General features: G+C 39.6%; 1 protein-coding gene and 1 long non-coding RNA gene across 9 annotated transcripts in view; one reads left to right on the forward strand and one right to left on the reverse strand.

Annotated features, from left to right (window-relative positions):
• Positions 1–13,433, reverse strand: part of pclob (piccolo presynaptic cytomatrix protein b) — a 129,302-nt gene that overhangs the window by 89,734 nt on the left and 26,135 nt on the right. For all 8 annotated transcript variants that reach the window (XM_022679579.2, XM_049483372.1, XM_049483371.1 and 5 more), the window contains exons 4-7: positions 5,483–6,373; positions 3,278–4,195; positions 1,684–2,628; positions 24–905 (exon numbers count right to left, since the gene is read on the reverse strand). In XM_022679579.2, the coding sequence (XP_022535300.2) occupies positions 24–905; positions 1,684–2,628; positions 3,278–4,195; positions 5,483–6,373 (3,636 nt within the window). The remainder of the gene's footprint in view (positions 1–23; positions 906–1,683; positions 2,629–3,277; positions 4,196–5,482; positions 6,374–13,433) is intronic.
• The window catches only part of LOC125804545 (uncharacterized), a 57,985-nt gene that overhangs the window by 36,461 nt on the left and 8,091 nt on the right, over positions 1–13,433 (forward strand). The gene's annotated exons all lie outside the window — the stretch shown is intronic.

Below are 13,433 nucleotides of genomic sequence, written 5' to 3' on the forward strand. Positions count from 1 at the left end.
TTAACACTAACAAGTGTTCTTACCTCTGTCTGGTCTGGTGTTGGGTTAAATCCACAAAGGTCACAAACTACGTTCTTGCACTCAGTGCAGGTGTTGTAGTTGGGAGGATTCTTCTTAATTTCCACTTTGCAGAGTGGGCAGTTGTTGGGAAGAGGCTGAGTAGTTGCTGATGTTTTGTTAGTATCTGATGGAGGTGCTGTGCCCTTTGGAATGGGCCCAGGTGTTGGTGTAGGTTTTTTGACCTCCTGATTCTGATCAGTGGGTGGTTTTGTTATGTTCTTTGGGTTCATTTTTGGAGAGTCCTGGGAGGATCCCTTTTGGGCAGCAGGTGGTGTGGAGCTGAGCTTCCGAGGTGGTTGAGGAGCCTCAGAACCTTTACGGGAAGTCGGAGGTGTTGGGGCTGTCTTTTCAGAGGTTTGAGAAATGGTAGAGCCTTTGCGTGAAATTGGAGGTGTTGTAGATGGCACATCTTGAACAGCTGAAGATATCAGATTAGATGCAGAGCTCAGGAAAGAGGATCCAAAACCAATTACTTTTCCAGAAACAGCAAGAGGCTGAGGCTGGGGAGATGGTGACCGAGATCGTGCCCCAAAGCCAAAGCTGAAGAAGCCCGATTCCTCTTTGGGAGGAGGTTCAGAAACTCCAGCTTTTTTCTGCTGGGGCTGCTCAGGTTTTTGATTCTGAGCCTGTTTTGTTGTAGGAACAGTCAAGGGTTGCTTTTTCTCTGCTGCAGCTTGTTTTTCTTCTGGTCTTCCATCAACAAGTGGTTTCTTATCCTTTTCTAGACCTGAAATCTCCTTCTTCTGTGGTGTTACTGATGGAGGGACCTTGCTAGCTTGTGGTGGTGTAGGGGGACCTGCTGAAGCTCGCTGCATTTGGCAATTCAAACAGAGCCACTCCTTCATCTGTAGAAACAATCATTGGTTGTAAGACAAATGATCTAAAATGGAGTATATTTGTGGCAACCATATTTGTTAACATTAATGAGAAATTCAAGGACCTGAGAATTTTAAAAAAATACATGCCAAAATCATGGGATAGCAGAATGTAAATTGATTATAAAGTGTTACCCTCAGTGGACAGCTTAGGATAGTTTGTAGTGTATAGATTGTGAGGTGTGGTCTTGTGAGTGAGGCTAAATGCTGGCCAGCTCATGGAAATGCAACATTAATTATCAGAGTTTGAAATGGGTACCAGATAGATTGGACTTTCCATCGTTCTTGATCCACAGTTTTAAGGAAAATGTCATAGGAGACATTACCACCCATAGTAGCCATAACACAGGGGTTGGTAATAATTGTAACCGGCAGTGTCTGGCTAAATCTGTCCATATAGTCAGACAAGCAACTCTACTGCATTCAATGCACAAGGTCTCATACACATACTATATCTCAAAGAATTTGCCAGATTCATTTCTCTAGCCAGACCCCATCAGTCACAATCATTACCACCCACAGTGGACATAGTGCCACTGCACTATGTGTATGGTGATGATTGTGTCTGGATGTGTCTGGCTAGGACTGCCCATGTGAACAAACAAGTGACATTTAAAGCACAAGACCTTAACCACAAATCCCACAGGTCATTGCAGCATTCTTTAGCTTGCATGGGACATGGCATAGGATAAATAATAGTTCCTGTCTCATGGTAAAAGGTATGTCAGTATATAGTCAGTCCACTTACCTCTGTTTGATGTGGAATGGGATTGAACCCACACTGCATGCAAACGATGCTTTTGCACTGAGTGCAGGTGTTGTAGTTGGGAGGGTCTTTCTTGAGATCCACTTTGCAGAGTGGACAATCTTTGGGAACAGCCTGAACTTTTGAGGGCTCTGGTTTGGATTCAGCTCCTTTTAATGGCTCTTTTCCCTGCAGAGTTACTGGCTTTGTCTTCTCCTGTTTGTGGTCCTGATTTGGCTGGGGCTGTGGTTGTTTATTCTGAGCATCTTCGGATGTTTCAGATCCCTTTCGTGAAGTTGGAGGTGGTGGGGTGGTTCTGAGAGATGACTGAGACACTGCAGAGCCTTTTCGAGAAGAGGGTGGGGTGCTTGTCTTAAGGGAACTCTGAGAAACCTGTGAACCCTTACGAGACGTCGGTGGCGTTGTTGTAGAAGACTCGTCCTGAACAGCTGATGAGATCAGATTTGACGCTGAGCTGAACAAAGATGAGCCGAAACCTAGGACCTTTCCAGAAACAGCAGAAACAGGAGGTTGTGGAGATGGCGATCGAGATCGAGCTCCACCAAACCCAAAGAAGCCTGAGCTTTCTTGAGGGTTTTCAGTCTTGGCAGAAGAGGGTTGACCTTTCAATGTCTGATTTTGAGGCTTATCATCCTTTTGACTGGTTGGCTGCTGGGGATTGAGCTGTTGCGTGGGAGTAGCATTCAGCTGCTTCCCATCAACTCCAGCAGATGTGTCAGATGGTTGCTTTGCTGCAGCAGTTTCCTGGCCTTTTTTAACAGTTTCATTAGAAAGCCCTCCCTTCTTTTGAGGGGCTTCCATAGCAGCGGTGTCCTTTTTTTGAGGGGATGAGGGTGGAGGGGTTTTCTTAGCTTGTGACTGGGGCGGAACAGATGATGCTTGTGACGCTCGCTTTGTCTGGCAGTTTAGGCAGAGCCACTCCTTTACCTGGAGTTAAAATGAGTTGATTAATAAGCCTGGGTCCTACAATCTAATTATTACCATATTATTACCACATACTTATTTCTACATTAATTCTACACTAATTACTACATACGTAGGCACTTTGTAGATCTGAGATTACAGACTTTAGTCCTTAATTATCTAATGATCTGAAAAAGGTTATTTTCCCCTGTTCTTCAATTGTCAGTGTTGCTGGAGTTTTTAAACACTATCCACTAACTCATCACTCTATTGGACCATCATACCTAGCTGCTCCACCTTTTAGATGTAAATAAGTCAGAAACAGAAGCTCATCTGGTGCTACACAGTAGTTTGTGCTGGTCATCCTTCATCAGTGGTCAGATTGTGCTGCCCACAGTATGCTTTGATAGACAGATCCAAATAGTACCCAATCTGTAGTGGTCCTGACTATGGAAGAACAGGGGGCTAAAAAATGGCTAAAAATGTATGTAGATGAAAGTACAGACTTCTGTACTTCTCTAAGCCTAGTGCAGCTAATAACATTGGTACAAGGCAATGATAATGATAGTTTCAAAATCAACCAAAACATTACAACATATTGGCCTTTGTTTAAATGTAAATTTAATATACTATGCTAAACATAACCAAAATAAGTACATTGTAGTTACCATACCTCTGTTTGATGTGGCACAGGGTTGAATCCACAAAGGTTGCACACAATACTCTTGCATTCAGTGCAGGTGTTGTAGTTAGGGGGGTCTTTCTTGATGTCTGTTTTGCAAAGTGGACAGGAATTAGGTAGCTTCTTAGCTTGTGGTAATGGTGTTTTGGTTGGCTGTGGTTCCTGGACCTTCTTTTCTTCTGTTTGTTGATCGACGTTTGGTTTACTCTGATTTGCATGTGGTATTCTCTTTACATCCTGGGAAGCTTCAGTACCTTTTTGAAAAGTAGCTGGCGTGGGGGCCGCTGTTTCAGGCTTGTGAGATGTCTGGGAAACTGATGAACCCTTACGAGAAGCAGGTGGTGTTGTTTTGGATGAAGTCTGGGAAACTGATGAACCCTTGCGAGAGGTTGGCGGAGTTGTGGAAGGCTCGTCCTGAACAGCCGATGAGATCAGATTGGACGCTGAGCTAAGGAAGGATGAGCCAAAGCCTAGAACTTTCCCAGAAACAGCCGAGACGGCAGGTTGAGGAGATGGGGGTCGAGTTTGAGCGCCACCAAAACCGAAACCGAAGAATCCTGACTCTTCCTGGGTTTCTGATTTGACTGTCTTTGCTGCCTCTACCTGAGATTTCCCAGTTTCTTGCTGCTGAGGTTTGTGCGCAGGGGGTGTACCGTTTGGCGCCTTAGTTTGCTGGTCTTGTAACTTCTGAGCAATGCCAACTTTCTTGTCTTCCCCTTGTGGGGCCCCTACTTTAGGATTAGCTAATTTCTTTGTAGGATCCACCACAGGAGCTGATGTCGGCTGTGATAATGGAGCTGTTCCCGTCTTTCCTGAAGACACTGGTTGCCCAGAGGTTTTCTTTGAACCCACTGAGGCATCACTGAGGGCTCTTTGTGTCTGGCAGTTCAAGCAAAGCCACTCTAGCACCTGAAAGAATTATCAAAACGATCATTAGAATTTGCTTTTTATGCCTGAATAAATGTATTTTTTGGCAAAATACTAAAAATTAGTGATTTATTTAAAAAAAAAAAAACATTAAAATGATTTTAAACTGCAGTGAAAATCAGTGTGAATACATCATAACACTTATCATCAAATAAGAAAAAAGGAGGTAAAGGAACAGGATCAGGAACAAAAATATAACATGATATAGGCAATACATATTGAGCTACACATCCAGAAGTAGTGTGTAACATGTAACGAATGTGTAATGCAACATGTCCGATGTCTCTGCATGAAGGTTCCCTTGACACAGTATGTGGATGAACATTGTCTTGTTGGATTAATAAACCAGAATGTACATTCAGAAAGGTTAGAACCACTGCTTGCAGGATGTTATCAACTTGCCATTGGCCTTTAAAAGTGCATGTAATAAAGACACCAGGCCTTATGGTCTTTCCAATGACTGTAGTGCCTCCACACAAATGATTAATTGGTTGTCTCCACCGAGACAAAAGCCACATACAGCAAGTCATCTTCAGTACTGAGTCCTACTTTTGTCTTGGTGGACAATGAATCTACTATTTCATGTGTAGCTCAAAAAATGTTGCTCATATCAGTCTATACTCCCTAGCGTGATGCTCTTTGCTATCTTACACCCCGTCAACAGTCTGTTTTCAAACTTGATGTTTAACTCAACAATAAACAGAATAAAGAATAAAATAACATTGAACATTAAATAAGCTGCTGGAATACCTTAACAGTGTGAATGCACAGGTCAGTATCCTCTGTTAAGAAGTACAAAGCTCTGCACTGTTAAAATACAAACGTGCCAAAGTCTGAGCTCAGCTGACTCTTAAAGGGAAGAGCATGTGACAAACTGATATTTAACTGGTTTATTTCATGTTGCATCCAAAACACACTCATGGTTACTTGAGTATGAGTATGGGTACATGCCTTTTGTGTGTTTCGTGATGCACAAGGCGTATTTTTGCACCCTCACAATATCAAAGACACACCAACATGCCCTAAATGTGCTGAAGATCACTAAACTATGGCCCTAAATGTTTAATAATTTCTTGTTCCTGGCTTTATCCTTTATCTTGCGCATATATATATATATATATATATATATATATATATATATATATATATATATATATATATATATATATATATATATATATATATATATATAAAGCCATTTATATATATACATATATAAATGATGAGTGTATATACTGTTGTAGACAAAATAGATTTAAGTAACAGTACCTCAGTTTGATGAGGCATAGGGTTGAATCCACAAAGGTTACAAACAGTCTTCTTGCATTCAGTGCAGGTGTTATAGTTAGGAGGATCCTTTTTAAGCTCAGCTTTGCAGAGTGGGCAAGCTTTGGGGAGAGGGTGAGCATCTTTTTCTAGTTTTGGCATGTGTGAGGAGAGCTGTGGCATCTTCGACTGAGATAAAGGTTCCTTGGCTTTCTGTTCGTTTAGCTTCTCCTTCTGTGCAGCTGATGAGGGGGTAGTCTCTGTCCCTGTTGATGAGAGTTTGGCAGCTGATGCTGCAGAACCTTTGCGTGATGCAGGAGGTGTGCTGGTTGCATTGGCAGAGCTTTGGGACACTGAGGAACCCTTACGGGAGGTTGGTGGTGTGGTGGAAGGCTCATCCTGAACTGCCGAAGAGATCAGATTAGAAGCTGAGCTGAACAAGGAGGAACCAAAGCCTAGAACCTTTCCAGAAACAGCCGAGGCAGCGGGCTGAGGAGATGGTGATCGAGATCGTGCACCACCAAAACCGAAACCGAATAAACTAGACTCCTCCTGGGGAGGCTTTTCCTTTGAGGATGGTTCAGACTTGGCTGGGGGAGGGACGGCCTTTGCTGTCTGCTGATCAGGAGGCTTTTGATGGTTAGTCTGTTTTGCTCCTGTTACACTGGGCTGTTGTTTGGGAGTATCGTCTTTCTGGGTAACTTTCTGGTTGGCAGAGCTGGTCTTCGTAATTTGGGCTGTGGATTGTTTCTGTGTGGGATCTATGGGAGGATCATTCTTTTGTGTGGTGGCTTCACTGGGCTGTGGTTTGGGTTTCATTAATTGAGGTCCTTCTGGTTCTACTCCTTTTAATGCTTGCTGTGTCTGGCAGTTTAGACAAACCCAACGTTTTCCCTGGAACAAGATCACAATACAAGAGAATTTCATTAGTTATGCTTTTTTCTTTTTTTAAATCATACCTACAAAACAAAACAAAAATCTGTTCGAAATCATTTCTAACAGAAAGGAGAAACAGCTGATTCTGTCAGATCTAGTGGACAATAATCAGCTTTAATGGCGGAGCTTTTCTACTCAGCAGTGTAAAACCATCACAGTAAGGAAGGAGTAACAAACAAATCAGACATGGCTAGGCTGAAACAGAACGTAGGAGACAATAACTAGGGTTCAGTAGTCAAAACAACAAAGAAAACCAGAGCCATAAGTACCAACTCAAACAAGACAAACACACAGAAACCTGTGTAATATACAGTGGAAGCTTTGTTGGCAATACTTCGAGAAGAGACAAATAAGTATTTACAAAGTGATTAGTAGTCAGGTGATTGGTAATGCAGAAAATGTCTCTCACTGCATGGTGTTTAACATTGCGGAAAAAGAGTCTAATTTTGCAGTCAAAGTTCCTGCAATCAATAGAGACACAAGGGAGGCCCCAAAAAAGTGACAGATATATTGATTTTTTTATTGAAATGGCTCAAGTTTTGTATTCTATGCTGCAAAATAAAGAATAGCTATGTTCGCTGTGCTTTATACACTGTTCAGACACACATCTAAGTACAGGCTGAGTGGATCAAAAGCACTTAAGGTATAAAAACACTTTTGAAACAATAAAGACTTTGGTATAAGTAATATGAGCAATTAATCAGACTCACATCACTACATTCTATAGTCACTTGAACCCAGATGTTTCCGTTTTTATAAAATAATGATGGATGAATTTCTATCAAAAGTGGAACGCAGTTGCTTGATTTCTCTGTGTTCAGACTTTTATCATCTTTTATCATCTACTCACCTGCTATTCCAAAGGTGCAGTCTGAGAGCTGAGATTAAAAACTTTAGCCAAAAAAGACGAGAGCTCAATTATTTATTTACATGTCTCAGCCAACATTTGCGGGTCAGATTAAAACAAGGCTACACTGGCTCATTAAAACCACATTCGTTTTTATTGGTTTTCAGTTTGCTCAGCACTTACTGAGACGGGCTAATCAAATCCTGCGTTTCACTTCATCAGTGTCACTTCTTTGGATCTGATAGCTAGTAATGTGCGAATGACACAGCAGTATATTGTCATTTTTTAAACTGCCTTATTATACAGAATACCCTGCAGTAGACTGCAGCGAGAGGAACCGAGACTCTAGTGCCATCCTCTATACCTTTAAAAAAAAAAAAAAAAAAAATCACCCACTTCAGAACAGCAGAAGACAACAGAAGCTTGTTTTTTTTTGTGAGGGAAGCCATAGAATTACCACTTTTGGTTTCATAAAGAACTGTGAAAAAATATGTTGTAATAGAGATATGTGGTTGTACAAAATATAGTAAATCTAGACCACTGATTCTGAATAGTAAATAGTAACATTAGCTGGGCAGTGGTTCCAAAATCCCCTACTCTACTATACCTACTCTATAGTTTTGTCTACAAGTCTGTGACTGTGTTTCAAAAATTTTAACCTTCAATGTGTTCATATTCATATTTGTAATGTTTTTTCAATGTTGTACTACATTTACATTTATAGCATTAACAATGTATTATTAGGAGTCTTGCCCAAGGACTTGTATTGGTGTAGCACAGCATACCCAGTTACCCAGACCTGGAACCCCAGTCTCCCACATGGTAGTTCACTGGCAGGGGGTGGTGTTATCCACTACACCCACCAATCACATCCACCAAACACATCAACAATGATTTAATGCTTTCTACACCTAGATTATGTTATGTAGATTCCACATATGTCCACATAAACAAAACTTACACATGCTTAGCAGACATATAGCAGGTTGTAATTAAATGTTTTTTTGTTTTTAAATTAAATTATTACATACCATAAATGCATTTTGGTTCTGCTTTTTTAAACAAAAGTTCATTACAAAACTACAATTTTATATTTGTTGTAAAACATTCTGAAATATCTCAGCAGACATACCAACAAAGCACAATACGTACATTTATCTCAGCTCAGTAGTGCTACTCCATGCATACATTTATTTCAGCCATGTTATTCTAGTCATACTTTTAGCTAACCACTATTTACCAATCAGAAAAGCAATACCAACAATTAAAATTGCAGTGAAATGTTAGTCAAAAATTTAGCTCAGTAGTGCTTTTCTAACCACACATTTACTTCAGCCATTGCTGCTATTCTAATCACAAATTTAGCTAGCTACCTAGCTCAGCAGTGCTATTTTGACACTAATTTACCTCAGCAGGTTAGCTATGTAGCTACCTAACCTGAAACTTACAGAGAAAAATGCAGTCAGTCATCAGTAAGATAGCTTAGCTAGCTAACACTACCATCTTATCCTTGTATAATCATACTTTTCAGACAGTTTGCCATGAGGTAGTCAACTAAGTAAACAAATACCAAGCATGTTAAGTGATGCTGAACACTTTATTTCATTTAAATTATGCAAGTATTTCGAAAAATAGCCAAAACCTGTAATTTGCTAGTTATCCCTGTAAAGGTCATGTTGTAGAAGGATTTTGAAGGACTGTGAAGCTGCCACCGCTGCTGAAAACAATTCTAATCTTGGAGAAAACACTTCAACAGGACTTCATATAAAGTATAGTGATTGTTCTGTATGAAATATTGAGCCTTTTTACTTATTTGACAAAGCAACAAAATAGTTTTTGGGTCATTTTTTCTGAATATTTTAAAATAATAAAAATAAAAATAAATTAAATAATCAAAATAAAATTAAAATAAAATAAAAGCTAAGATACAAGCTACTGTATATGATGTTTGCAAAAATATTTATATGTATGGCTTGAAGCCCTACTGTGTAAAGGCTTACAATCTAAACAGCAGAGAATTATGTTATTATTAAATTCAAAAAAATGACAAGGTCTTAAAAAATAAACACAATCATACATAAATGATTATGTTGTTTCTGATTTTATTTGTACCTCACCAATAGTAACCTACTGTATAAACCTATTCAGTTCTAAGCTTAAAACAATAATTTCATCACTGTATTTCAATGTGTTTTTTAGACCTGCGCTACAGTATTATGTCTCAGGAGTACAGCATAGCCGCCTTGAAGAAATCTCACTGCAATGTTTGCACTCTTTACAGGGTGTTATGAAAGAATAGAGGAGTGTAATGCTTCCATTTATGCCTCAGTTGAACAAACCTTTGAGACAGTAAGACAAGTCAAGTGTTAAACATGATTTCAAGTTTGAGTAGGTACAGAAATGTTCAGAGCTTGTAAAATAATCTGGCATAATCTCTTGCTCCTGGCTGCTTCTCGCTGTGTTTATCCCCGTGTGTTTAATCACAGGCTGGGGATCCTGTCAGAGAGAGGGTTGTCTTCCATGATGCATTCTACGGCTGTAATGTAATGCATGAAGGTGACCTTTGAATTTTCCATGTAACATCTCATTTATTCCACATATTTCTAGTCATTAATGATGTTTATTTTTTATTTTTGGGATTTTTACAACCATTTCTGACTAAGAAGATTAACGGTTTCTCACAGAAAAGCTCAATATTCTTCAGCTCTTTTCAGGCTAGGCGCACACACACACACACATTCTCCTCCTGCCATGTTCTCACTGATCACCAGTGTCTGCACATGTGATCAAATAGCCTTGGAGTGTCCTTTGCCAAGCTGCACCCAAAGCATACGAATTCAATTACAGCATCAAGTGTCAGCGCTTTTGTGCTCTTGCCTCCCTAAAATATGAAACGGCCATTTAAGGTTGAGTCCAGGATGCTCGGCGAGCTCCAGCCTGCCAGACGATGAGTCTGTAGGTGATGGGGGCTCCCCTAGGGTGCTTCCATCTCCACAGCACATTCTGCACTAATGCCAAGCACGTGCCACTGGACTGACTCAAATGTAAACACTCATTATTAAACACTAGGGATGGAAAAAATACATTAAAACAATAGATTTGTTTGTTCTCTATTTAATAGTATCCTTTGGATGGCAAATGGACAGGCAAATGCAATACAAGCACTTTATTGAATAAAGTAGGTGGCAAAAGAGTAGTCAACAGCAACAATGGAGAGCAAGCATATCATAAACGTAATACAGTTTAGAGCTCATACACAGGCAGGAGATATCAAAGGGAAGGCAGAAATCAAGGTTGGAAAAAAAAAAAAAACGGGTCATAAACAAGAGGGTAAAACAGACAAGGAGATAAACGCTTCACATAATGGAAAGCCAACAAATACTAGGCGATGTGTGTGTAGGGCATTTTTCAACCATATATGAATGGCAATATTAAATAAAAGAGATGCTACTAATTTTTATTTTGGTAGTCAACGAATCTGATGACTATTTTTTCAATTAGTCGATAAGTCAAGATTATTTCTGACAAACAGCTGAACATAAGATTTCAAAGGCATTTAAATGTCTGAATGTTGTTTAAACGTAGAAAATACTCGTTATATATAAGTAAATATATAATCTGTTGTGTTTGGGCACTTTTGGAGACACAAACTGAGTTTAATTTAAACTGTTTGAGTGAGCAATTCATCCATCTCACATTGCACTTCTGTCTCCAGGACTTTGTGTAATGCAGGACTCTTACAAATTAACGATTAGTCGACAATGAAATTTGTAGTCGACAAATTTAAATAATTGACACTGTCGATTATTTTGACTAATCGTTGCAGCCCTATTAAACAATGCAAGGCTCATGACGCCACCAGCCCCGCCTTCACCCGCGCACTGTTTCGCATCCGAACCGATCAAGAGCTGAGTCAGCGGCAAGCACTCAAAACCCGAGGAAACCAGCAAAACAACATTAATCTGCCCTTTAATCAGGCATTTAAATGCCCTTTAAAAAGATAAATAAGAGCATCTTTCTGGGATTTAAAGCGTGAATTCAGCTGTAACTGGAAATATCTGCGCAAAACTGTGCTGGACTGAGGTGCACAGCTTTCGACACATGCGTTTACAAGCACACGCCCAACCATGTGGATGGTGGCCATGCGGTTACCTCGTGTTTACTCCTGCTCCCACTCCCTTCACGCTCCCCCACCCCCTCATGCTTCTCAGGCAGCAGCAGCCTGTCACTCACACAGACACAGAGACAGTACTGTGTATCTACTTCTTGTGTCAACAATCAAAACATTGCAACATGACTCGTTTGGTTTAATTGCCTTAAGTGATATCACACATCCTGCAATGTGACTAATGCGCACGTGCACATCGCGATGACGATGCTTAAACGATATGTTGTGCAGCCCTAGTGTGATGGTGTATATATGGTGTAAAACAGGTGTATTCAATATTCCAGTGATTGACTTCCTGGAGGTGCTGTTTGCAGTAGCATGTGATCATGTGAGGGAATGACATGAGTGTGTGGTGCATTCTGGGTATCTTAGTCTGGAGGCTGGAGATCACAGATAGAACTTTCGGCACCAGATGTGACAAGATTGTTAATCTACATTAACATTACATTCAACTAAATATCTGTTAAATTTCCTTGACTTTTGCCTAAATATAAACCTGACTCCCTTAGTTTAATGTTTAATACCCAAAATCTAAAGCCAATTCATATCCTGATCTTAAACAAGACTCCAGGTGCAAATATGTAGATAACCTTAATATCTGTATATAACCTCTATGGGGACTAAGGTGTACTATACAAAAAAATTGGGATTAAACATGGTAATTTAACAAAGGAAACACTTGCCATTGTGCATAATAATGAAATTAAAATTAAGTATTGCTGAGAATAAGCATTATGTTAATTATATATTGTGATTACATGGTTTAAATGCCAAAGGCAGAAAATGATCAGCATCAACACATAACCTATTATAATAGATTAACGCCATGTGCCATTAATAGACTACATATAAACCCTTAAAAATAATGTTATACAAAAATACAATTATGCCATAAAAGGACCATTTTTGATTTCGTAAAGAAATATTTTTGAGATATGATGGTAAAGAACCTTTATATATATTTTTTTATCTTTAAAGGGTTCTTCACACTCTCATCTATTTACCTTCCAGTGATGGTTCTTAAAAAAATAAAAATAAAACCATATCAGTGGAAGGTCTCTTGAGTCTGTGGTCCTCAAATTGAGGTCAGCCACCTCTGGAGAGACAGAATCATGGTATGAGATATGACTGAACACAGTCAGTAGCTCTGAAGATCACTACAAAATTAAAAAGTGTCTCCTGACCCTGTCTTGGGGAACCAAACAAATATTTTCTATAGAGCTTAGATGTGTAGAGGAATATATCTGTCAAGCCTGGTGCTGAAGGCACTCCTGTTTCTCCCACACTCAGCTCTACCTGCGATCTCTAGTCTCCGGTCTACGATACCTAGGATGCACCGCACACTGACTCTCACGATCACATGACACTGCACACGGCACCTCCTGGAAGCCAATCACCTGAGTTCTGAAAGCCTGCTAACTGGTCTACTTGAACCCCTCACTCCAGTTCATTCATTGCTGAGTATTATCAGTTTATCCACCCTATAATGCATTTATTTCCTTTCCTATGGTTTTCATATGTGTATGACCTTGTTTTGTTTCTCAACACAGAATCTGGCCTACTTGTATGACTCTCAGACTGTTAGTAGTTTATGGTATGTTTTCTCTCTCTTGCTGATGTTCCCTGGTTTTGACCTTGCCCATTTTGACAATAAACCTGTTTTATTGTATCTGTGCATGTCTGAGATCTGCCTTGCCCTGAAATATTTGTCCTGTTTCATGACTTTTTTTTTGTCAGTTACAAAACCTAAGCTTGACTTGATTTTACAATATTAATACGTTTTCTTTCAAGCAAGTGTTTAAAAAAAATATTCCCTTTTTAAATGCTGTATTAGGGATTGTCACAATCACAAATTTGTGTGACAATATATTATCCCAGAACTTGATAACAACAAAAAAGCTTCTCAGGTTGCTTTAGAAATTTGACTTACACAAACCATTACAAATCATTGCTGTCATACAAAATATTTCATATATTCAAAACAGCAAACAGCAGAGAATCAA

The sequence above is a fragment of the Astyanax mexicanus genome, chromosome 9 (assembly GCF_023375975.1).
Source record: "Astyanax mexicanus isolate ESR-SI-001 chromosome 9, AstMex3_surface, whole genome shotgun sequence".
NCBI classification, from domain to species: domain Eukaryota; kingdom Metazoa; phylum Chordata; class Actinopteri; order Characiformes; family Acestrorhamphidae; genus Astyanax; species Astyanax mexicanus.